General features: G+C 50.4%; 1 protein-coding gene across 10 annotated transcripts in view; it reads left to right on the forward strand.

The window, feature by feature from the left end:
* The window catches only part of syne1b (spectrin repeat containing, nuclear envelope 1b), a 92,236-nt gene that overhangs the window by 32,292 nt on the left and 35,409 nt on the right, over positions 1-24,535 (forward strand). For 9 of the 10 annotated variants that reach the window (XR_009798569.1, XR_009798570.1, XM_061844658.1 and 6 more), the window contains 52 exons: positions 428-1,053; positions 1,192-1,371; positions 1,500-1,650; positions 1,733-1,891; positions 2,063-2,245; positions 2,616-2,717; positions 2,952-3,155; positions 3,232-3,439; positions 3,506-3,618; positions 3,892-4,097; positions 4,283-4,432; positions 5,130-5,421; positions 5,553-5,725; positions 5,974-6,283; positions 6,636-6,800; positions 6,928-7,284; positions 7,346-7,482; positions 7,917-8,094; positions 8,407-8,589; positions 8,662-8,805; positions 9,752-9,907; positions 10,271-10,435; positions 10,722-10,894; positions 11,265-11,418; positions 11,907-12,050; positions 12,253-12,417; positions 12,520-12,837; positions 12,903-13,058; positions 13,339-13,509; positions 13,591-13,917; positions 14,144-14,296; positions 14,363-14,530; positions 14,700-14,876; positions 14,954-15,100; positions 15,240-15,365; positions 15,629-15,805; positions 15,913-16,178; positions 16,718-18,878; positions 18,968-19,305; positions 19,611-19,755; positions 20,106-20,324; positions 20,758-21,026; positions 21,285-21,450; positions 21,621-21,776; positions 21,854-22,006; positions 22,104-22,286; positions 22,656-22,793; positions 22,936-23,121; positions 23,563-23,685; positions 23,773-23,955; positions 24,029-24,172; positions 24,256-24,450. Coding sequence is in view for 8 of the 10 variants with exons in the window: in XM_061844658.1 (XP_061700642.1) it covers positions 428-1,053; positions 1,192-1,371; positions 1,500-1,650; positions 1,733-1,891; positions 2,063-2,245; positions 2,616-2,717; positions 2,952-3,155; positions 3,232-3,439; positions 3,506-3,618; positions 3,892-4,097; positions 4,283-4,432; positions 5,130-5,421; positions 5,553-5,725; positions 5,974-6,283; positions 6,636-6,800; positions 6,928-7,284; positions 7,346-7,482; positions 7,917-8,094; positions 8,407-8,589; positions 8,662-8,805; positions 9,752-9,907; positions 10,271-10,435; positions 10,722-10,894; positions 11,265-11,418; positions 11,907-12,050; positions 12,253-12,417; positions 12,520-12,837; positions 12,903-13,058; positions 13,339-13,509; positions 13,591-13,917; positions 14,144-14,296; positions 14,363-14,530; positions 14,700-14,876; positions 14,954-15,100; positions 15,240-15,365; positions 15,629-15,805; positions 15,913-16,178; positions 16,718-18,878; positions 18,968-19,305; positions 19,611-19,755; positions 20,106-20,324; positions 20,758-21,026; positions 21,285-21,450; positions 21,621-21,776; positions 21,854-22,006; positions 22,104-22,286; positions 22,656-22,793; positions 22,936-23,121; positions 23,563-23,685; positions 23,773-23,955; positions 24,029-24,172; positions 24,256-24,450 (12,123 nt within the window). In the remaining 2 variants the exon portion in view is untranslated. The remainder of the gene's footprint in view (positions 1-427; positions 1,054-1,191; positions 1,372-1,499; positions 1,651-1,732; positions 1,892-2,062; positions 2,246-2,615; positions 2,718-2,951; positions 3,156-3,231; positions 3,440-3,505; positions 3,619-3,891; positions 4,098-4,282; positions 4,433-5,129; positions 5,422-5,552; positions 5,726-5,973; positions 6,284-6,635; positions 6,801-6,927; positions 7,285-7,345; positions 7,483-7,916; positions 8,095-8,406; positions 8,590-8,661; positions 8,806-9,751; positions 9,908-10,270; positions 10,436-10,721; positions 10,895-11,264; positions 11,419-11,906; positions 12,051-12,252; positions 12,418-12,519; positions 12,838-12,902; positions 13,059-13,338; positions 13,510-13,590; positions 13,918-14,143; positions 14,297-14,362; positions 14,531-14,699; positions 14,877-14,953; positions 15,101-15,239; positions 15,366-15,628; positions 15,806-15,912; positions 16,179-16,717; positions 18,879-18,967; positions 19,306-19,610; positions 19,756-20,105; positions 20,325-20,757; positions 21,027-21,284; positions 21,451-21,620; positions 21,777-21,853; positions 22,007-22,103; positions 22,287-22,655; positions 22,794-22,935; positions 23,122-23,562; positions 23,686-23,772; positions 23,956-24,028; positions 24,173-24,255; positions 24,451-24,535) is intronic. The other variant, XM_061844654.1, reaches the window with a different exon arrangement.

Consider the following 24,535-nt stretch of genomic DNA (forward strand, 5'->3'; position numbering starts at 1 on the left):
AATTCACGTATTCACTGATTTTTCTCCTAATTTATTATGTTTTTCCTTCCTTTCTTTGGATATAACCAACCTGAAAACATTTATTGGCAGTTCATCCCTGCTTTAGTAAAAATAACAATAATAATTTCAATGCAATTATAATCGGGGTCAATTATGAACTCCTTTTCCCTGCAACTAGCGGATGTCCGCAAGGGAATCCTGTGGCCCATTTTTCACAATTTTGATGTGTGATTCTTCAAACAAATAGCAAAATCATCTTGATTTTTGATTGCCAACTGGAAATGGAAAGAACAAATGTGATTGCACCTTAAATTCAGTCTTGTAGCCTGTTTTTCCACCTTTTATTTTTGATATTTTTGAAAAATCTGGAGTTTTAAAAACACGCAACTGATTTGTCTCATTTTTACCCATCCTTTTCCCTTGGCAGGAGATGCAGGCGGCCTTACAAAAGCAGGCCAGTTTGAAAGAGAGCTTAGATCACCAGGCGGAGAGTCTCTGTCAAGCCTCCGACCCCGGTGACGCGCAGCTGCTACGTAGTCGAGCGGACAGCTGCGTCCAGTCCTACCTGGAGGCCCGGCACCTCGTCCAGCTGCAGTCAGAGTGTCTGGAAAGGCTCGGGAGCTTCCGGCAGGCGCACGGCGAGGCCGCGGCGGTTCTGCGAGGCCTGCGGCAAACCGTGGAGAGCGCCGGGAGCTGGGATCGCGGCCGGGTGGAGGAGCTGCAGCGGGAGCTTTCCGGCGTAGTCCCGGACGTGTCCCGGCTGGAGACGCTGGCCGTCGACCTGGACAGCGCCCTCTGCAAAAGCCACCTGCGCGTCGCCGCCCGGGAAGGCGCTCGAGAGTCGTGCCGCACGCTGGCCGATTCGCTCGGCGCGGAGCTGGATGCTGTGAGGAACCTGCTCGGAACCAAGCAGAGCGAAGCGGAGGCGCTGGGGGCTCTGTGGACGTCCTTTAGCCAGCGCAAAGAGCAGCTGCTCAAAGCTGTGGAAGACATTGAAGAAAAAGCCGACCAGCAGAGCTTGAGAGAGCCCAGCCTTCTGGCTTTACGGCAAAGGTATCAGACTCAGCTTAAAACACACAAGGAATTTTTTTCGCCCTGGTCCGACATTCAGGACAACCCGTTTCCGGAAAAAGTTTGGACGTCCCCGCTTTAGGGTGACACTGACGGCGGCTTTCTGGCTTGTGTCGTCAGGTTGCGCTTCTTCAATCAGCTGGAGGACGAGCTGCAGTCCCACCAGCACGAGGAGCAGTGGCTGAAGGACAAGGCGGCCCAGCTGGCTCAGCGAGACGCGCAGCTGGCCGGCGAGGCCCTGAGGGAAATCGGCCTGCTGGAGACCACGTGGAAGGTCGCCGAGAGGCTCATAGCCGAGAGGTACGGCGGACTCCCGCGCTCGTGGGGGTTGCGGGCCTGGCCCGACCGGCCGGACTGAGCCCCCTCCAATAACTGCGGGAAGCGTGAGTGGCCGTGATTAAGGGTGGCTGACTTTGTCTCTTCAACAGACAAGAGCAGTGCAGCGTTCTTGCTGAGCTCATGAGAGAATATCAAATGCGCAAGTCCGCCATCGGCAGCGTTTTGGACAGCACGGAACCGCTGCTCGATATCAGCTCTGCTCTGAAGGACCACGAGGACACCAAGCGATCCCTAAACAAGGTCAGAGCAAAGTCCGGTTCTTCTTAATTTCCCGTCAATCAATTGATCACTTTATTGTGCGCTGCCATTCCACCATCTCTAGCATGAAGCGGTGAAGACGGAGATGGCTGACATGCAACAGGAACTGGACCAGTTTTCCAGCAAAGGAAAACAGTTGGTGATTGAATTGAAGAAAGTGCCAGAAAGTGACTCGCAAACGGTCAAAAAGGATATCGAGACGGTCGTGGACCAGTGGCTGGATGTACGTAAACGAACTCAGTCCTCGGCTAGAAAGGGACTCCCCCCAAAAAAATCCAAAGTTGTCCAATTTCATTTCACTGATCCGAAAAGTATTATTTATCTCACCTTGTATCCATTCTTTGTTTGCAATGAGATTTGGACCAAAGTAAACGAGATGTTGACTGTCACGCAGGCGTCGGAACGGGTGGACGACAATCTCCTCCGCCTGAAGCAGACTTTGCTGCTGTGGGAGGACGTACGGCAAATTGCGGACGACGTCGAAAGCTGGACCACTTGCGGCCTGGCAGAACTGAACGAGAGTCTCAACAACCTCAATGACAGTCAGAAGGTGTCAGCGAGGCTTTCTGCGCTACAGGTAGGATTCTGGAATCCGTCCGTATCTGGAACAACCTGCATGAACTTGCGGGGTTGAAGGATATCTTGCGAGTGTCCAAACATCACAAGCCTGCGGAGCAATTCGGGTGATTTAATGTCCCACGATACGTGAACTACAACGGAGTGGCGGGTTATAGTGCAGCAGGTGGCAACAATTCAAAAGTAGCCGTTTGAGAAGTATCAAAAAATTGAGAGCATCCATGTATCTCTGTGTAGTAAAAATGTATAAAATCACTCGTGGATAAATGTTTACTGCTTGCAACGCGTCCTTGCACTTTTCTCGATTTTGTCCCAAGTTTCCTCCCAACTAACTAACCACAGCAGTCGTCGTGCTCGGTCGACATCAACAGGAGCAAATAGGAGAGAAGGAGCTGAGACTTGAAAACCTGCGGGGCACAATGTCAGAGCTGAAGAGGGCCAGTCAAAGTCAAGAAACTCCTCCGAAATTGCAGGTAGGTACCAAAAAAGAAAACGCGAGATCGGTGATCCTGCACCACTGACCGGTTCCACACAAAACAATCATTTGAAGGACCGGCATTGTGAAGTTTTTACCCAAGGAAAGTTTTAAAACAAACCGTTAAATGCTACCGAAAGGTACTTTGTTTGTGAGCTGCTGCTCTCGAGTGCCTAAACAAATCAACTTGCAAGACCTGCGAAAAAAAACTCGACTCCAACCAACGCTGCAGTTGCTGGAGAACGACCTGAGGAAGAAGATGGACGCCGTGACCAAGCTGCTCGGGCAGGCCAGAGGGAATCTGCTGGACTTCAGCTCGCAGAAGAAACTGCTGGAAGATTACATTGCACAGATGTCTGCTTGGCTTAAGAGCATGGAGGACTCCTTGGTGTCTTCGCCCGCTGGTTCGGATCCCGAGGACATCTGCCGAGTGAAGGTGACGCTCGACGTCGCTATATTCGGAACAACGGCCCCTCCGGTGTCAGTCGATTGATTTTCGTTATCGTTTGCAGGAACTTCAGAAAGAACTGCAAAATCAGCAGGGAAGTATCGACTCCACGAGAGAAAGCCTGAACAACCTGTGTCGCAAATATCCCTCGGAGGAGCTTTCCAGTTTGGGCGCGGCGCTCACCGAGCTCATCAAGACTTACGAGTCTGTAAACCAGGTCTCGGCCAGGACTTTGGCGTCGCTGCAGAACTGCCTTCAACAGCAGTTCAGCGGTGAGAAAATAGACTGTCGGAGGGAGAGGTTTCATCCAGTATTAAAACATTTCTTTTGATTCGTAGATCTAGTTCAGGGATTCCATCGCTGGCTCGTAGAACAGAGGGAGATCGTCAAAGAATGCTGCGACCGATCTGGAGACACTCACGTCGTCGAGCGCAAATTACAGAAACTCCAGGTCAGGCCAATTCCCGTTTGTCACGGGGGATTTGCTAAACCAAAACTTTTTAAAGTATTCCATAGCAACTGTTGTCAATCTCTGGCTCTCACAAGCAAGGCGAGTTTGCCGCTTCCGGTTGAATTTTAGTGAAAAACTGACACATAAAACATGACAAATGACAATTAAACTGTACATTTCAACAGAAAAATGCTCACTGAAAGATCTTTTGTGAATGATAATCCTTCAAACACCAATGCGTCCCCGTTTCGGACTCTTATTTTGGTTCTTCAGGGCGCCACGGAGCGCATGGAGGAAGGCAAAGTGCATCTGAAGCAGGTCTGCGAGGAGGGAGAGAAGCTTCTGCTCCACCTTCCCAAAGCCAACGCCGGCCAGGTCCAGCAGCACCTCTCCTCCATCCAGCAGGACTGGGACAGCTTCGTGGAGCAGTGCAGACAGAACCAACAGATCCTGGAGGACAGCGCGTCCCTCGTGAAAGGGTAAGAGAACAACTTGGTCCTCATCTCAAAGGTGTTTGGCAACTGCTGCCGGGAAAAGTGTGCTTGTTGCTTTGTTTTGCCCTCCTCAGTTGGAGTTTAGCACCAAAGTAAACATAACACAAAGAGAATTAAGTCGTGGATTTTAACCAAACAAGCAACCGTGACAATCAACGTTCTCCTTTCAGGTGGGAGGGTCGTCTTAAGCAGCTCACGTGGTGGTTGGAGCGCATGGAAAAGAGGATGAGCGCAGATGTGCTCGAAGCCGAGCAACGCGGTCCTGAAAAGGTTTTGCTCCAGCAAGTGGAGGAATTTCAGCAGGAAGTGCTCAAAGAAAGGTGGCCTCTTAAGTCAACCGTACCCGTTACAAATACGGCGGCACCTCGCTTTTGGAACGTCTCTGTTTTCGTACAAATCGGTTTTCAAACGTTTCGCCTTCTGGAAGGGATTGTGTTCGAGAACCGAGGCACCGCTGGACTTGCTTTCTCTCTCGTTACGCCACACACATTTGTCTGCTATTTGTACCTTCCTTGAGTATTGCATGTTTTGTATGACTTTTCACTGTAATTATCTGCACTTTCGACTCCTTACTTTGTCGACTCGTAATTTTTACGTCTTCCCTCCATGACCACACGTCGTAAATAAATAAAAACATGTTTTAGTTCTTATTGTATTCTTAAATAGTTCACGACATTAAAAAAAAACGTTGTTTGATAGCATCATAGTGATAGGAAACCAAACAACATTCAGCGTTTATAGCGAACCCCTGATCAGTCCCAGTTCAGCATTGTCCTGTCCACCAATTGGTCGTCGGTTGTATCCAGGAACCTGTCCTCCGTATTCTGTGAAAATTTGGAAAGTTTTGTGCTCAAAAATGTGTATTTCGACTTCCTACCCTATAAGGGGAGAAGCGCAACAGACTCAAACTCTCGACCCTCAGGAAAATACATATTTCCACTCTGACAGTTCAGAGGACAGGACAGGACAGGACAGGACAGGAATGAAAAACCCAATTTTCCCCCTTCCTCCCTGCAGAGACTCCTTCGAGCACTTGTGTCAGGAGGCGCAGGCCCTGAACGAGGGCGGGCGAGGCGACGGCAGCGAGACGCGGTTGTCGGCTCAGCTGCAGTCGCGCCATCAGGCCTTGCTGCGACGCGGCTGCCAGAGGCTGCGGAGCTGCCAGTTGACTTTGCAGGAGCAGCGGGCCTTCGAGGAGACGCTGCAGGCCACCTGGACCTGGCTCCACGGAGTCCAGGAGCGTCTGGCTTTGCTCAACAGTACCGTCGGCAACAAGGAGACCCTGGAGAAAAGGCTTCTTCTCGTACAGGTAGAGCAATGCTTGAATTCCCAAAGTTAGGCTGGGGATTGTTGCGCTACATTTATGATCTACTGGATTAGCATAAGTCCCTGTTTTCACACCTTCGTAGCCTTGACGTTTGTCGTGTGGTTTCCACCTAGGATGTCCTGCTGATGAAGGGCGAAGGTGAGGTGAAGCTCAACGTGACGGTGGGAAAAGGGGAACAGGTGCTGAAAAACAACCGGATGGAAGGGCAGGAGGCCATTTGCTCGCAGCTTCAGAGCCTGAAGGACGCCTGGGCCAATATGTTGATCACTTCCATGGGCTGCCACAGGTCAGCAAAGCGACATTACTCGCAGATGTCAGGAAGATGGCGTTTTTATTGTTGCCCCGCCTCTCTTTTGTCCTCGTAAAAATTGCTTCTCAAACAATACAATTCAGCACAACTGCGCAATGTTCCCATTTTCCACGAGTCCAACATCAAAAGTTCAGTCTACTTCCCATTCCACCAACTTACATTTCACACACAATTCCTCGGGAAACGGCATTCTCTACTTACTTACACAAAATTCCTGTCGCCAGCCGACTGGAGTGGACGGTGGCCCAGTGGAGCAGCTTCCAGGAAAGTAAGAACCACCTCCAGCAGTGGATGGAGTCGGTGGAGCAGGAAGTCGGGATGGCTCTACCCCAGCAGCCTGGCCTCAAAGAGAAGTCCACTCTCCTGGAGCGCCTCAGGGCTATCCAGGCGGATGTCGACGCCCACGCGGCCGCCTTGTCCCGTCTTACGGACAAGTCCCTGGAGCTGTACGAAAAGACCGCCGACCCGACTTTTGGACCGGAGTCACGGGCGGAGCTCACCGCGCATTTCGGTGACATCTCAGCTGTGGTCAAGGTAATGCCGATTGAAGGACGTCACAGGAATACACTCCTCACAGAAAAGGTTAGGGATTTCGGGACCAGGCGAAATTTCGGAACGGAACTAAAATGCACAGGGAAACTTTGTTTGACCTTGAAATTGTTCGGTGCCCATCCCAGTTGCTCCGTGTTTCAGTTCTTTCATAGCAACTTGCGCTTCTCTTAAAGAGAAGCAAACCTTCACAACAGGTTTTTATGTCCAAGAACATCCACTTCTATGCCTTTCTGTCACTCTTCCAATCTGTCCGAATCTGCTTGCCTCTATTTGTGAGTAATTTAGGTCTGAGATGGAGATATTAAAGATAAGTTCCACTCCTTCTCTCCCAAAGGGCAAAATCCAGTCCATGCAAATCATCGTGTCGGAGCACGAGCAGTACCTGGATGCCGTCAGAGACTTCAACGACTGGCTTATCTCAGCCAAGGAGGAACTTCAGCGCTGGTCTGACCTGTCAGGGGACTCGGCCTCCATCAAAAGAAAACTCTCCAAAGTCCAGGTGGGCATCAGTCACAGTCATTTACCCTTCAAAGACCAACAGGTTAATGTATCTGTGGGAATCTGTGCAAATCTAATGGCGACAGAGAGAGTTCTCGGGACTGCTCAGGGACTGTTTTGTTTCGCAGGAGCTGCTGGATTCCAAGCAGCGAGGCAGAGAGAGGCTGAAGCGGGTCCAGAGGTGTGGGGCAGCAGCAAGGGATCACACCGGCTCGGGGGGTTACGAAGCTATCGAGCGCGAGGAGGCGGCACTATTATCAAGCTGGGAACAGTGGGAACGCGCAGCGCTTCAGACCCGTGCCGGTCTGGAGACCGCCCTCTCTCAGATGACCACCTCCGAGCAGGAGTTCGGCAGTCTGTCCGCGCAGCTGGAGCAGGACGTGCAGGACTTGGGGCGCCGCGTTCACGACTGGCGTCTTCGACTGGGGCAAGCCGAGGGGAAGTGTGACGGGGAGGAGGCCGTGAAAGGCTGGCAGATTGCAAAGGTGAGCTTGACGCCTGTCGCGCATTAAATCCACAGAAATAAAAAGCTTCTTTTGTCCCCAGGACACTTTGGAGGAGCTGGTCAAAGCCGAGCCCGCTTGCGACAGCTTGAAGACGCAACTCAATGATCTGTGCCGCTTCTCCAGAGACGTGGGCGCCCACTCCGAAAGAGTGTCTGCCCTCATTAAGGAATACAACGGGTACTGCGATATTAGCAAAATGAAGGTCACAAAGGGCCGGAGGTTTTCCAGTCAATTTCCAATGCGAAGTTAGGCTGGGGGGGGGGCTTTGAAAATACAGCTGACCCCAGCTATCGGTGGGGGATAGGGACTGAGCCGAAATGTGTGCGTGCAGCGGGGGCAGGACATGCAACCTTTATAAAAAAAAAAAATTAAGAGAAGATAAGATAAGAAAAACAGAAGCAGGGGTTTTCACCCAAAAAAAAAACCAAAAAAACAAAAACACAGGGGTAGGTTCCCTGGCCCAAAAAAATCTGTAAATAAGCCAATTTGTGACTGTGGAGGTACAGCGGACAGTATCCCGCCTCTCACCCAAAGTCAGTACTAAAGAGAGCAAGCGTGACAGAAAAAGAATGGCCAAAAGTCCAATGCTGCATTTTACTCTTTGCTACTAGTTTGAGTCTCCAAGCCGCCAGGGAGTGCCAGAGCAAAGAGAAGTTGCAGGAGCAGGGATTCCGCTCGGCCTACAGGGAGTTCCAGCAGTGGCTGGTCAACACCAAGATCAACACGGCCAAATGCTTCGACGCGCCCCAAAATCTCTCTGAGGCCTCATCAAGCCTGCAGAAGATTCAGGTAATGTGGGGAATTCCGCACTCTTAAAAGGAACCGATACAGTATTCAGTATTGTCTATTGGCCTGTTTTTGCAGGACAAACTTTGCAGGTAAACGAAATTAAACTTGCGAACTTTCAACGTTAGCTACAGTTAAAGAAAGCATAACGTTAGCTTTTGACATTGCTATAGTTCCAATTTTAGCTTCCAAGGTCAGCTTCTATATTAGCTTCTAATGTTTGATCCCAAAGTTTGCAGAAATTTCTGCTCAAAGGCCAGTATTCCTCGCTTTGTGGGAGTAGGATTAGTCCTCTCACCATCTCCTCTCCCGCAGGAGTTTCTCAGCGACATCGAGCTGGGTCAGTCCAAGCTCAACGGCGTGGTGGTCAAAGGCGAGCTTCTTTCCATGATCGCGGCCAAAGACAAAGCGGAGACGGCCCGCACAAAGACCAGCAATGCTCTTGAGGACTGGAAGAACATCATGTCCAATCTTCACAACAGAGAGATCAATCTACAAGTGAGCAAGGATCACGTTGCCAGGAGATTGGCAGAAGATGCAAGCTGACGGAAAACTTGTTCTTGGTTTCAGAACCTGGCCTCTCAGATGAAGGACTTTGAGGCAAGCGCCGAGCCTCTCCAGGAGTTCCTGAGCGCCACCGAGACGGCGGTACAGGAAAGCAGCGCACGGCTCCACGATCTCCCGGCCAAGAAGACCGAGCTCCACAAACTCCAGGTAGGCGTGCTGGGAAATGGTTTAAGCACACGTCTTCAGTCACCATTTATACATCAGGTCGTCGTTCCATCTGGATAACAAGCAAACGGAGCTGATGTCAGAAGCTCATGCTAAAGCTAGTTTTGGAATCCATCATCATCTTCACATCATATCCTGATCTTGATCTTCCGTAGCGCTATCATTTGGGATAAAGTTAGAGGTAACGTTGGAGGTGAACTTGAGCTGTTAACATTGGAAGCCACAGTTAAAGCTAACGTTGAAGCTAACTTTAGTATCTAACGTTGGAAGCTAATCTTGAAAATATTGTTGCCACGTTGGAAGCTAATGTTGATCTTCCTTAGCCCGGACATTCGAGCTCACACTGATGCTTATTTCAGAATCTTAGATGGATGTCAAGATTTGTGGGAATGATGAGGCAAAGATTGGAAGCTAACGTTAGAGATAACATTGAAGCTAACTTTGGAATCTAACATTAGAAGCTAATATTGGTGGCGATGTGGGACGCTAATGTTGAAGGTAACCTTGGAAGCTCACTTTGAGCTTCCTTGTCTCCAAAAGTCAGAGGTAAGTTAATGAAGCTAATATTGGATGAATTACTGGAAGAGAATAGTAGTATTGGTAGCCGACATTAGAAGTAACACTGACCCTTGGAAGGTACTGTTGGAGGTGTTTTGGAAGCTAATATTTACGCTAACGTTGGCGTCTGAAGTCAATGTCGGTCTCTTTAGCCCTTACGGTCAACCGCTTCTGTCCAGCTTTGAGGAACCGCCAAAAGCTCGGGCTGAGTTCCCGTAACACGCTGGCATTTTCCTGCTCTTTTCCAGCATTGACGCTGTTCGCTTTCCTTTACGGCCACGTTTTGAAGACCTGTAACCCTTGCTTTGGTCATTCCCGTCTCTGCGTCTGCTTGCACGCTTTCTGCCATAACCTGCTTGTGCCCTTTCAGTCTGTGCTGGAGGATCTAGCCTCCCACCAAGCCCAGCTGAGCAGGCTTAAAGAGAAGGCCCAGAGGCTGTTGGACGAACACGCGGCCGGCAAGGGTTTTGTGCACCGCGTCTCGCAGCTCTCTGCTCAGTTCCTAGCGCTAACCAACCTGACCAAGGTATAGTAGCACCTTGCACTTGTCTCTGGGTGCTGATCCACAGGAGGCTGGGGACAAACTTGCTTTTTTTTAAGGAATCCTTTCTCACAGCATTCCTTTTGACTTTGTATACCAGTCAATAATGAGAAAAATGCAGTTTGCAGATTACATATGCCCGATTTTTTTTTTTTTTTTAAACCGCTGAAACCAAATGTTTATTACAGAACATTGTGACAGGATGGTGCTTAGGCGAGGTAGAACAAAAATAGCTGTAAGAATTGGGATGATCCTATTGAAATAGCGATGTGTTTTTTGGGAGATTTGTGTATATGTATGTGTCGGTATAAACATTTGTTTTAGATTTTCGTATTCTCGCTCAAACAGGAGAAGGCGTCACGGATTGACCGCATCGTGACTGAGCACCAGCTTTTCAACCACGGGTTGAAGGAGCTGCAGAACTGGGTGGCCGACACCAGCCACATGCTGCAGACCTACTGCGCCCCCACGGCCGACAAAAACGTGCTGGATAGCCGGATGGTCAAGCTGGAGGTAGAACAGTGCAGACGATGGATAACCTTTTGTTGACCATTTCATCATGTTTGTAAGCAAGACAGGCCGGGATACGCCCGGGTAGCAGAAAGCCATTGACTCCCACCCGCTTGAACTCAATCGAACCGTGTTCGGGGTTTTACATTAAAATGCTACACCACAAGATGATTTGATATGAGGCATAGAAATAAAAAGGAATTGAGTGGAACCTGTAGAATACGCAAGCAAGGATTTACGTGTAACATTAAGGAGAAAAGGTTAAAGACCCGCACGATTGTCATTCCAGGCCTTGCTGACGGCTCGCCAGGAGAAGGAGATCCAGCTCAAGATGGTGATCACCAGAGGCGAATCGGTTCAGAGAAACACTTCGGCCAACGGCGTGGCTGTGGTCCAGGAGCAGATACAGGATCTGAAAGACTCCTGGGATGCTCTGCTCTCCGCCTCCATTCAGTGCAAAAGGTTAGAAATCAACACAAGGCGGTAGAAGTACTCACGCGCTGTACTCGAGCCGATGGAAAAATCTCCTTTGAAAAAGTCAAAGTACCGATTGATGTATTATTTGAGGGACACAAACACCAAACAACCAACGATTGCTTTAGATAATCTCCTAACTGCTGTCAATCCTCCCAGATTCGCTGGGTCTATATGCACTCGATAAATATCAATTAAAAACTTTCTATTCAGTGTGATTTGAAGTAGAGCAGGGATACCTGAAAAAGTCTCGTAACGTAGTCCTTGTATTTGTACTTGGTTACTCCCCACCATCGATCAACTGTCCAACCTGTGCTTCATCTTATTCTGGTTTCTGACTTCTCTTCTGCACCAACAGCCAACTGGAGGGTTCCCTGTCTCAGTGGACCAGCTACCAGGAGGACGTGCGTCAGTTCGTAAGTTGGCTGGAACACGTGGAGGAGAACCTGGACCTGGCCGATAAGCAGTGTCCCGAGATGCGAGATAAAACTGCTAATCTCAGCAGAGCCAAGGTGACGCCGTCCTCCTCTCTCTCTCTCTAAAACCCGACACGTCAGCGACATTGATCAGTGCAGCTCTTTGTCTTCATTTCAATTTCTGAGGTACTCGGCAAAATGTGTATCATACTTTATTTCCTTTGCGCTGGCACAACCAATTATTGCTGAAATTGACAAAAAAAGGACACAAACATCAAATACGCAAATTCCATTTTACTCGTGAAATCTATCATCGATCAAGTCGAACTGCTTCTATGGGTTTTAGGTTTTAAGTCCTTCTGAAAGCAGTATTGAAAGACTTCATCCCAGTCACGTGAGCAATAAATGAAGGAGAGAGTTGAAAGTGCGCGTAACTGTTTTCAAGGTTTCATGTGCAAAAGTAAAAAGATGTTTGAAAAACAAATGCTCCAGTAAAGTCTTCTGTTATCTAAATTATCTACTGAGCTACATTAGCAAAGTAACTTCCCACCACTGCTAATCAATGAGCCCTGCTGCGGTTGCAGCTCTTGTATGAGGAAGTCCTCGGCCACGAAAACCTGCTGGCCACCATCACGGAAAAGAGCGCAAGCATAGCCGAGAACTACGTGGCCCAACTAGAGCTGCAGGATCTACAAGAACGCTACGACATCATCAAAGACAATGCAGTGGTAAGCGGCATCAAAATTGTTCGGCTCTATTTTTCTTCTTAAGAACAAATGACCAAAAAAATGATTTTGGGGGGAGGGCTGGAAACGGATTAATGGCATTACCATTCATTTCGATGGGTAAAGTTCATTTGAGTTACAAGAATGGTCACCTGACCGAGTTGCATTTAGCAATACTGGATGGTGAGAGTACTTTTGACATCAGGGGGCCGTCGCCAAAGCGGAGGAGCTGGTGAAAGCGCACGAGGACTATCAAGTGGGCCTCCAAGCGTTTGAGGGCTGGCTGGAAGCGGAACTGGAGAAGCTGGGCTGCTACATGCAGCCGGAGGGCGACGTCGATATGCTGGAGGAGGCGCTACAAAAGCTGCAGGTCAGAAAATCTTCAAGGAGTGTTTTGACCATGTTGTAAAGGAGACGTTGTATGTATTTTTTTTTTTTCTTCACGATTGAAAACTGACAATTGCGACCCCAGGAACTCCAGCTGCACTGCTCCGAGGGTCAGGCTCTGCTCAACGCCCTGCTGGTCAACCGAGAACTGGTCACTCCGCGGGGGCCGCCGCAGATCGAAGACCGAGCTCTGGAGACGCTGCAGCAGGAGTGGAGGATGTACCAGGCCCGTCTGGCCGACACCAGGGCCCAACTTAACAGCGCCCTGGCCAAACTCCGGCAAATTGAGCAGAAGTTCCAGCGTCTGGACAGCTGGCTGAGGGCCATGGAGACCAAAGCGCAACTGCGAGGCCACCGCCGCTCTGACCGTGCCACCAAAGACGCCCAGCTCCAGTTGATCGAGGTCCGTGCACTCCGTTAGCCTGTGTAGCTTTCTCTGAGCCTCGCTAACGTCCCTTCTTTGTGCAGACGTGGCAAGAGGAAGTGTTGGTTTACCAAGAGGAGATGGAGGGCCTCAGTGTTTTGGCTCAGCAAGTTCTGGACGAGACACACATCAGCAGCCGGATCAGTACCAGAGCAACACAGATCACAGCCCGCTACCACGCCTTGCTCTTGCACCTACTGGTAAACTTCGAGGTGTTGCCGTCGTCGATTATTTGTGGTATTTGAAAGTTGACAGTTGAGCAGGGAGTGGATTCAGCACGATCCGGCCCACGGCAGTTTTCACGATTATTTTGAAGCCTCATTTTAGATTGCGGTAAATATGGCAGGTTTGGCAACAACACTGTTCTCTGTGGGTCTGTCGAACCTTCAAGACCGACCGGATTTCTTTTCACTTTGCAGGGGAGTTAAGCGTTGAGAATCTTCACCAATAGTTTCCTGGCTTTGTCGTTTTTGGTTTCAGGAGACAATCAAGCAGCTGCAAGAGGAGGTGACCTGCATCGATGAGGCACAATGTGTCTTCGACACTTTCTCAGACTGGCTCCTCACCGCTCAGAACGGCCTACGCACCCTAGCCGTAAGTCCGGACGTGGTGGATCGCTTTGCCATGGAAAGAAAGATGAAGAAGCTAGAGGTAGGATCTCTTCATTGTTGTCTAGGTCAGTGGTTCCACCGCTACTGGATGCTCAGTTCATCATCCCGTCTTTGCGCTCAGGCTCTCCAGGCAGACGTGGAGCAGGGACACGCCAACCTGAAGACAGTCAGGGAGAAGACGGAGCGAGCTGCCGTCTTCCTGGAGGAAGCCGTAGCTCAGCAGCTGAGGGAGGAGGCGGAGAGTCAACTGGGCAAGCTGGAGGAGCTGGTGGCAGCCATGCGCACCCAGCAGAACGCTCTGGAGAAGCGCATCTCACTCTCCAAAGACTACATGGACAAATACAAGGCCCAGGCCCAGTGGGTGTCGGAAACCAAGAGGCTGCTGGAATCCGGCGTGGAGCCCAAAGCTGAGCTCTATCAGAAGAAAGCTCAGCTGGCCAAGTACAAGGTCAAAGAAATCCTCTTTGAGACTGATCAGATGGGTTTTTTTTTTTTTTTTTTTTTTGGTTTACGACGATACTGAGATGCTAGTAGCTTGTTCAGCAGATTATTGATACATGATCAGGCGGCACGAGCTTGATTACCGCTAAGAAATTGGAATGGAAAAAAATGTAGAATAGATTTAGATAATTTGGGGATATTTCTCTTTCAATATATGGATGTGCTATTCACAGACAATCCAGCAAGTGGTGCATTCACACGAGTCTGCTGTGAAATGCGTGATTGAGAAGGGCGAAGCGCTGCTCGAGACTGTCCATGACCCAATCATCAGCGACAACATGAAAACCCTGCAGGCGGACTTCCTGGAGCTCTGCTTGCTAGCCAAGGTACCGATCTTTGCCCGGAGTTCCTGTTCCGTTCGTGACTTTGTGCTTTGCGTGCTTTTATTTCAGACACAGGTCGAGAACCTGGTGGAGTGCGTGAAGGAGCACGAGGATTACAACAGCGAACTGCAGGATGTGGAAAAATGGCTCTTGCACATGTCCAGTCGGCTCGTCACCTCGGAATCCATGCAGACCAGCAGCATGGAGACGGCCACCCAGCAACTGGCCCGGCACAAGGTGAATACGTGAAAATGGGTTGGAAAGATTTTGTGGTACATTTCCATTTTTTTTTTTCAGCAGGATCATGCGAAAATATAAGTTCCCCAACGCCTGCTAAGAGCAAAGATTTGATTTTGTAGCTCTTCTCGGTTCCTAGCTATAATTCCACTTCACTAATTCTCTCTAGGCCATTATGGAGGACATTGCTGGTTTTGAGGAACGTCTCACTAGCTTGAAGCAGAAAGGAGAAGAACTGGTCTCCAGCTGCACTGACCAAGTCCAAGCTAAGATCGGCCAGCAAGTCCAGGCTCACCAGCAAGGAACCAGAGATAGTTACTCCGCCATCTGCAGTACAGCTCAACGCGTGAGTCATGCCGGTAGCTTTTTGGTGTCCTGCAAATTTTAGGGAAGGAACTCGTTCATGTTGAATTTTGCTCACAGGTGCAGCAAAGTCTCGACCGAGAACTGCAGAGGCACGTCAACCACCAGGACACCCTCCAGCAGTGCCAGACGTGGCTGGCGGCCGTACGGGAGGAACTACGGCTGAACCAGCAGGAGCCGTCTGGTCTGCAAGAAGCACTGAAACAGGTACGGCTGCTTTTAACAGCACACATTTGCTTTTACTTGTCACGACATGGAAAACTGCGCTCGACAGACCATAAAAAAAAAACATCCGTGGGTTCACTGTAATCCGATGGCTGCAAGGTTTGTTTCCGGATGTTTGCAGGTGAAGCACTACAGGGCCCTCCAGGAGCAGGCCAGCACTTACCTGGACTTGGTGTGCTCAGTATGTGACCTGTCCGATGATGCCGTTCGAGTGACGGCGGCTGAGGTCCAAAGGGTCAAGATAACTGTAAGTACAGTGGAATACATGTGCAAAGCAATAAATGTACTATTTCTTGGCATCTGGCACCAAGAATCTATGTTGAAGTGCTCTGAGGAACTTCACAGAGATAAACCTTGTGCTTTGCTGTGATCTTGTGGCCTTTATTAGCAGTTGCACAACTTTTTAGCGGAGATTTTTGTCTTTGGGCTGCACAGGAACAGAGCTCGCCTCGACTCGTGTCCCTTTGAACATATTCTCTTGATTGAAAATGTTTTTATTTCTTTCTGTAGATCGAGGAAAGGATGTCAAATGCTCAGGAGCTCTCAGACGGCTGGAGGGAGATCAAGGAGCAGAAGCAAGACCTGACCAGCCAGTTCCAAGATTTGGAGCAGCAGCTCCTCAGTCTGTCCAGACGACCTGCAGAGTTGGAGACCAAGATAGCGCAAAACATGTTGTCCCAAGCAAAGGTAATGCACTAATTCCAAATTTCGTGCTCGCAACCGAATTTAAAAAAAAAAAAAAAAAAAAAAAAAGGGGGGGCAGAGGGAAAACTTGACCTGTTGACAACGCACAGGAATGCGGCCAGCAGCTGCAGTCCAAAGAAAGCATCCTGACCAAGATGACGGAGAAAGTGAGCGGACTATCCCTGGGCCAGGACTCTCCTGAGCGCGGAGATTTGGAACGCCTGAGTCGTTCCTGGCTCGACCTTTGCCGCCAGGCCAGCGGGCTTCAGGTTCAGAGGCAGGAGGACCTGCAGAGGTCTAAAGAGTACCACGACTGCATTAGTGCGGTGGAGGCACTCTTCGAGCTGGTGTCCAAAGAGTGGGACAACCTGGCCAGGTATTTGCGATCTGAAAAATAGAATGCAAGGTTTTTTTTTTTTTTTTTTTTTTCAGATTCAAATTGAGGAAACCACATTGCAATCATTCACACGTTCATCAAAATGAACTTGGCCAAATGTGACCCTGTTAAACGCTAGTCGGGAAATCTCCTTGAAAAAGATGAACACAATAAAAGCAATGCTTGTTGAAATCACGACGTTACAGTGGAGTTAACACCACTTTACTGTTGGCTTCATTTTTAGAGAATTTATGTATGCTTGATCCGTCACGTGCCGGTGCTTTTGTTCTTCGACAGTTTTAGGAGGAGCTTCCAATTGTTTCTGATATAGTGCCGCCTTGTCGCTACGTTGGCATACCACAGTTGCAGTTAAAAATGACAACCGACTTCGTCCAATGGTGGTCAAAAGAATGTTTTAGAAAGCAGGCTTCAATTTTTAGACGCCGGGAAAAAAACGCAAAAGCAGGGAAAATGCAGGAAAAACGCTTCCATGCGTCATACCTATTGTTTCTTTTCATGTTCTTCCATTTTTGCTGCAGAACTGATGCTGAGAGTTCTTCTCAGCATTTGGAGGCGTTACGTAAATTGGCAGTAGACCTGGAAGGACAAAAGGGTACGCTCGAGGAACTGAAGGAGCAGAAGCAAAAGGTCATCCACCACTTGAACCTGGATGACAAGGAACTGGTCAAAGAGCAGATCAGCCACTTTGAGCAGCGATGGTCTCAGATGCAGAATCTTATTGAGAGAAAAATCCAGGACTCTGTAACCACCCTGGAGGAGATGGGCCAGGTGGAAGCTCGTCTGAAAGAGGCTCGGGATTGGGCCGAGGAGCAGCAGCCCGCCTTGTCTGAGGCTATGAAAATGAGTCCCCCTCCGGAGTTGGCTCAGAGTTTCCTGTTCGACCACCTGAGCGTTTGCAGCGAGTTAGAGGCAAAACAGCTCCTGCTGGCGCAAGCCATGGCCGACTCGGACAGGGTTCTGGCCCGCCTGGGTCTCAGCGAACGTCAGCGTTTGCAGCGGATGATTTCCGACACCCAGTCCGAGGTGGAATCTCTGAGCGTCCAAGTGGCGCAGCGCCGGAAACACCTCAGCAAAGCTTTCACCGAGAGGACACACTTCCTCATGGCCGTCGGCCAGTCCATCTCCTGGGTCCAGCAGAATGAGAAGAAGGCCCAGGCCGAAGAGTACATCGCCTTGTTGCCCGAGGACCTCGACAAGCAGCTCCGTACCTGTCGGAACATCCAAAGCAGTTTAAAAGCTTACCAGAGCGAGCTGACGTCCTTGTGGTCCCAGGGGAGGGACCTGATGAGGGATGCCAACGAAGAGGAGAGGAACGAGATTCTGACAAAGCTACAGGAGTTGCAAAACATCTTTGATAAAACACTACACAGGTGTGGCCAGAAACTTCAGGAACTGGAGAAAGTCTTTGTCTCCCGGAAGTACTTCAAAAATGACCTGGAGAAAATATGCCAGTGGATCAAACAAGCTGACGTCGTCACGTTTCCTGAAATCAATCTCATGGTTGGCGATGCTGAGTTAGAAGCGCAGCTTTTCAAATACCAGCAGATAGTTGCGCAGGCCGTGGACTACGAGAACCTTCTCCTAATTGTGCAGCGAGCAGGCCAGGAGATTTTGCCCACCCTCAATGAAGTGGACCACTGCTACTTAGATGAAAAACTCAACGTCCTCCCACAGCAATACAACAACATACTAGCGTTAGCCAAAGAGAAACAGGACAAAATCCAGCAAGCGATTTTCGCGAGGAACGAGTACACCTCGTTCATAAACGTCACGCAGAAAGCGCTGGAAGAGATCGAGGAGCAGTTCAACCATCTGGGCGCGCAGCCGCTAGGCTTGCAAACAGAGGAAGTCCTCAGTCTGCAGAGCGATTACAAAGCCATCCAAGCCGATCTGATCAACCTGGGTCTCGCTGTCAGCGAACTCAACCAAAAGAAGGAAGGCTTCCGTAGCACCGGACAACCGTGGTGCCCTGAGGAAATGACCCAGCTCACGAGCCTTTACAACGGCCTGAGGAGGCTGGTGGAACAGAAAGTGGAGCATCTGGATGAAACCTTGGAGTCATTTGAGGACCAAAAGGCAATGGCCATGCAAGTTGACTCCGAGTTAAAGGCCACCAAGGAGCAACTGGTGAAGGTCAACGCGGAGACTCAGTCTGCGGAGGAGAGACTGAAGAACTACCACGCTCTCGCCGGGAGTCTCCAGAGTGCCAACTCGCATTTATCCAGGCTCGTGGAGCAGATGGGAACTCGTGCTCCACGTTTGGACCAAACGGCCCACGACGCCTCAAAGGAGCAAGTGGTCCTGTGGCAGGAGGAGCTGCGATCTTTGCAGGCCGCCGTAGGTGACCTGATCGAGGAGTGCGAGAACCGCTTCGTTCAGAGTAAAGACTTTGAAACCGAGATGCAAAGAACGTTGGCCTGGCTGCAGCAGGTCCGGGATGAGCTGGGTTCCGCCGTGACCGTGGACATGCGGGTGGAGAAGGTGCAGGAGGAGATCAGGAAACAGCAAATCATGCAGGAAGAGGTTCAGTCCAGACTGAGGATCGTGGCTGCTCTGAGTAGCAGGGAGAAGCACAAGTACACCAGCGCAAATGAGCTGGCGCCTACCCACGTGGATGCCAGTCTTGGAGAGATGGCAAAGCTGCAAGCAGATGTTCAGAAACAACTGAGTTCCAAACAGGTACATGTCCTAGGGATTGGGTTTAGGTTTTCTCGTGCAAAGCAAAAATGGGTTCTGAGGAGCCATTTTGTTTTGCCTTTGTTGTGAAGGTGACCTTGGAGCAGGCCCTGCTGCTGTGCCAGAAGTACCACTTCCGGATGCAGGCGGCCTGCGAATGGCTGGAGGACGCCGTGTCCTTCCTGCAGCAGGCCGGCTTGGGCGTGGACGTGGAGAACTACGAGGAGTGTCTGAGGCAGCAGGACGGCATCGTGGCCACCGAGCAGGAGTTCCTCATCCACTTGGACGAGCTGGAGAGCCTGGTGCCCCTGCTGGAGGACCTGGTCAACCCCGTAGCCAAAGGGCAGCTGCGAGTAAGCGTAGAGTCGGCCAAGCAGAGAGGCCTGGAAGTCCGGGATCAGCTCCAGTGTCACCAAGACGTTCTTCACAGGTAATGGACGCAAAATACTTGATACGCCATTTGAGTTTGTCTGCTCGACCGGCGGTTGTTGAATTGGGGGTCTGTAAGCCAAAGTTTTGGGGCTATGTCATAAATTATGATGTGGTTTTGTTTAAAAATGTGCATAGCTGCATATAGAAGCGGGAGAAATAAATTTGGTCCTCCCTACCTTATCTTCGGGCCAACTAAAGCTCTGATAAATTGTGGCGTAGCATCACGTAAATCGAGCAACCCTGAACGAATTCAAGTTGGCAAATAATTCCAGGAATAAATTCCCAATGAACGTCTCCTCACAGCTGCGTGGCTCAGTGGAAGTCGTACCAGGAGGCCCGGCAGACCGTCATTGAGATCATGAACGAAGCTGAGAAGAAGCTCACCCAATTTTCCACCGCCAAGGCAGCGACGAGCCAAGAGGCCGAGGACAAGTTGCACAGTCACCGGGTAGGAAACGCCCCAACAAAACAAGTCATTTCAGTCTCAATAATGGGAACATGGTGTGAACGCCGGCTCTGTTGATGTGAGTGTGGATGGTTGTCCGTCTCCACGTGCCCTGCGATTGGGTGGCAACCGATGAAGGCCGTAGCCCACCTCTTGCCCCTTGCAAGCTGTGGTAGGCTCTCGTATGTATGACCTTGAGCTCGAGTTCTGGATGAAAAACAACAAAACCGATGTAAATGCGTCACTCGAGAAGACTGAATGAATGCGGCAAATCATCGTAGGACACAGTCTGTACTTGCCAGAAATCTCTACAACTCCCATCTTATATGATGTTTTTTCTTTCAAATTTGAAGACCCTGGTCTCCCTTGTCAATGGCTTCCAAGAGAAGCTGAGCGGTCTGGAAGCGCAAGCGGCTCAGCTGGAGCAGGTGGGCAGCGAGGCCAGCAAGGCCGCCATCAGTCGCTCCATGACCACGGTGTGGCAGCGCTGGACCAGACTGCGCAGCGTGGCCCGGGGCCAGGAGCGAGTTCTGGAGGACACAGCGCAGGAGTGGAGGACTTTCAGAGAGAGGGTAGGTACACAAGTCCGGGATAGACCAGTCTAAATGCGACACAACTGCAGACGTTGAACTCATTTTTGTGTGGTGGCCTCAATGATCCGTCGGGGTAGTTGCTCACGAAACAGAACGAGAGCGACTGCTGCTGCTGACCTGAACTGAGAACGACGACAATTTGGGAATGTGCCACCAGATACAGTGCTCCATAAAACTTTGACGTTATCCGGTTTTCTTAAAAAACATCGAAATGAATACAGCAGAACCTGTGGGATGGGATCAAGTCAAGTAGTTGCACATATAGATGTCAAAAGTAGAAGTAACGTTATACCGTACATTTTTTCACTAGTGTCTGGTTCTTTCTAATTCAACCGATTTGCTCGCTGCGGGGCTTTCGTAAGGTTCCTATTTTCTCACATGTGGCTAACTCAATCTGGTCTCGTGGCAAAAGATGGTGAAGGTGCGGGCGGTCGTCGAGGAGCTCCGGGGTCGATTGCCGGACAGCGCGGTGGAGAAGGCCTCCAAGGCCACGCTGCAAGCTCAGCTGGAGCAACACGACGTGCTGAGCCAAGACCTGGAGAGAGAGCAGTCGTCGCTGACCCTGCTGCGCCAATACACCCTCAGCCTGCTGCACGACGTGGAGGTGCCCTCGCCCACCAGCGAGCAGGATGAGCTGCCCAGCCTCAAAGAGATCAGGGCTGCGCAGGACCAGATGGACAGGTAGGAACATCGCACGTGGAGAAAATGTTCTGTACCTTTTGAGTTCATCGTCTACATGTTCTGAATGTCGTGCCAGAGAAAAACTCCTTGTGTGTTTTTACACACTTGGCCAATAAAGCTCATTCTGATTCCGATTCTGATTTACGAACGTGAGTGTGAGTGGTTCTTCGTCCCTGCGCGCCCCACGGTAGACTGGCGACTCGTCAAGTGCGTACTTCCTGTAGCAAAGTCAACTGAGCGCTGTCTTTTTGCGTGCAGCCTCCTGACGCAGTCCAGAACCAAGCGAGCTCAGGCGGCTCAGGAACTGAGGGACAGAGAAGAAGTGGAGCGGGAACTCGGCGTGGTCAAAGCCTGGATCCAGGAGACCAGGGAGCTTCTTTTCAACCCCACGCCTGACATCGACTCGCTGCTTCAGGAACTGGAGGTACAAGTGAAAAGGATTATATGATCTATGATGACGAAGATGATGTCAATATTGTCTCGGTTCTTGCTATGTGTCGTATCAAATTTGTATCTCTGCTGAATATGATATCAGTCCTTTAAATGCGGATTTCTTTTATATTTTACAAACCCTTTCGTACTGGATGGGTGCAGGCGGTCCATGGAGACGTCATCACCTACCAGCAGAATGTGGACAAACTAGCTGAGCAGCAACAGAACAAGTATTTGGATCTCTTCACCATTCTGCCATCTGAAATCTCCATGCAGCTGGCTGAGGTCTCGCTGGCCCTGGGGGCCATTGAGGATCAGGTGCGCTGCTAGATTTGTAAAGGTGGATCCCGCACTCCGTAGTGGTGTTTTTCATCCCGTGCTTTGGTTCCTCCTAGGTTCTTTCCAAAGAGAGAGACATCCAGAAAACCAGAGAAATCAAAGAGGAGTTCAGTTCCAGAATCCACGAGGTCTCTGAGAAACTCAAAGCCATCGGTTCCAAGTTCAAGGAAAAATCTCCAGAGATTGACCAAGCCAAAGAAGAAGTCAAGGTAGACGACCAAATTTCACCAAGTTCGATCGACAGATCCCCAACGATAAGCGAAGGCTGACTTTCAGCTTTGTTTTTAATCGTTATTATGGCTCCAGAGTCTGGCAGAGGCCTTGGACTCCTGTGGTCGTACTCTGTCCGAGCTGGATGTAGTCGTGCAGGAGTTCGGCCGCCGTAACCCTCTGCTGGCCAAGCAGCTGAGCGACTCCATCGGGAAGCTGTCGGAGATGCACCATCACACCACCCGACTGGCTGACTGCCGCAACAACTGGCTCAAGAAGGTTTTGAGCCCTTTCTAACTCTTCAAGTCATATTTGATCCATTTGGAACTCCCCGTGTTTCCACAAAATCTATACGGGTCCCTGCAGAAACATGGACCTGTTTGCTTTTTGAAGGGTCATGGAGGAATCTTGAATCAGTGAATGAATAAAACAGCGGAAGAATGATCGTCTTATAGGCCGGCTAAATACTACAACTTGTTTGTTTGATCCAAAAAACAAGTGGTGTAAAACTTAAAAACTACATTTTCTGGGCTGTATTAATACATATTGAAAAGATCTCTTGTGCGTAATTTGATATAGACAGGATACTTTGGTGCAAGTCAAAACTGAACTGGAAAATCGTTCCTCACCATTGACTTTACTTTTCAGGCCGTTTGCTATTTAGACGAGTACCACGAGATGCTGGACTTCATCGTGAGGTGGTCGGAGAAGGCCAAGAACCTAGTGCGGGGAGTCGTCATCTGGAACTCCTCGGTTCACCTACAGGAGCAGATACGCATGTATCAGGTGGGTGGCGAGATGGACCGAGTCTTTCATCCGGCTCACTGACCCGTTACGTTTGCAAGAGTCCAGTAAACCCAGAGTCTCGTTCGGCCTGACCCGATGCAAACGGGATTCTCCACTTTCACCGTTTCGGTCTCCTCCCCAGGCTGTTCTACGAGAGTCCCGCGAGCTCCACGGAGACCTGGAGTCCATGGCGGAGAAAGTGGAGCTCCTGTCCGAGGTCCTGCAGGTGGAGTCCATGAGCCAGCAGGTGTGCGAGCTCAGCCGGAACACCGAGGAGCTCCAACAGACCATCAAGACGCGGCTGCAGAGCTTGGAGGACGCAGAGAAGGTCCCTGCCCTTGGCACATTCACGGGAATTAGGAGGAGGAGGCGGCCGGGTACACCCGAAACTGGTTGCCAGCCAATCACAGGACACGTAGAGATGGGCAACAGTCACACTCGCGATGTAGAGTCTCCAATGAATGGGTGTTTTTGGGATGTGGGAGGAAAGCGGCGTGGCCGGAGAAAATCCACGTAGGCACGGGGAGAACACGCGAACTCCACACAGCTGGTGCCGGAATTCGAACCCTGGTCCTCAGAACTGCGAGGCCAACGTTCTAGTGCTGCGCCAGCATGCTGCTATATGTTGCCCGAATTTAGCTGGGATGGCCTCCAGCACTCGTGCGACCCTTGTGAGGACAAGCTGCTGGCAAAATGGACGGATGGATAAATCTGATCAATTCAAAGTCGTCGATCAAACTGATTAATGGCCTTGTGAATGTGTCCTCAGAGTATGGAAGCGCTGGAATGTGAGGTGAAGGCGTTGCACGTCGCTCTGGAGCAGGTCCAAGCCACGCTCACGTCGCCCGAGCTGGCGCGCCAGACCCTCAAAGAACAACTGATTCAGAGACAGGTAACTGCCAGAACCGGGGTTACGAAAGAAAGACAGAAGTGAAACCTGAAGGCTGTTGAATAGCGATTTTTTTTTTTTTTTTGTCAGCGTCTGATGGCGGACATGGAGGGTTTGAAGCAGCAGGTGCAGGCGGTGCAGCTGTGCCAGAGCTCTCTCCGGGTGCCCGAAGAGGTGATGCCCAACCTGGCCGTTTGCCGCACGGCGCTGCGTCTGCAGCAAGACGCCAGCCACTTGCAGCACGTCGCCATCCAGCAGTGCAACATCCTGCAGGTGACGAATTCTGACGGGAACGGAACATGCAGGAAAGATCCCGAATGCTCATCCGAGGTCGTGAACTCTCCAGGAGGCCGTGGTGCAGTACGAGCAGTACGAACAGGAAGTGAGGGAGCTGCAGGGCTTGATCGAGGAAGCGCACCGCGTCATCCAGGACCGCCCCGTCACCACCAGCAACATCCAGGAGCTGCAGGCGCAGATCCTCCACCACGAAGTAAAGCGCACCTGCCGCTGGGATCCGGCTGGCGCCTCACCAAAAGCTTCTTCTTCTTCTTCTTCTTCTTCTTCTCTTTCTAGGAACTGGCCCAGAAAATCAAAGGCTACCAGGAGCAGATCGCCTCGCTCAACTCCAAGTGCAAAATGTTGGCGGTGAAGGCCAAGCACGCCACGCTGCTGCTGACCGTCAGCGAGGTGGACGGGGGGTTGCCCCAGATGGAGGAGGAGGAGGAGGAGGAGGAGGAGGAGGGGGGGAAGGAGAAGATGGACCTCGTGGTAAAAAAAAAAAAAAAAAGAAATAAGCCATTCATAAGACTGCCTCTTGTTCCTAATGTTTTGGGGATTTACAGCAGAAGGCCAA

This window comes from Syngnathoides biaculeatus, chromosome 15 (assembly GCF_019802595.1).
Source record: "Syngnathoides biaculeatus isolate LvHL_M chromosome 15, ASM1980259v1, whole genome shotgun sequence".
NCBI classification, from domain to species: domain Eukaryota; kingdom Metazoa; phylum Chordata; class Actinopteri; order Syngnathiformes; family Syngnathidae; genus Syngnathoides; species Syngnathoides biaculeatus.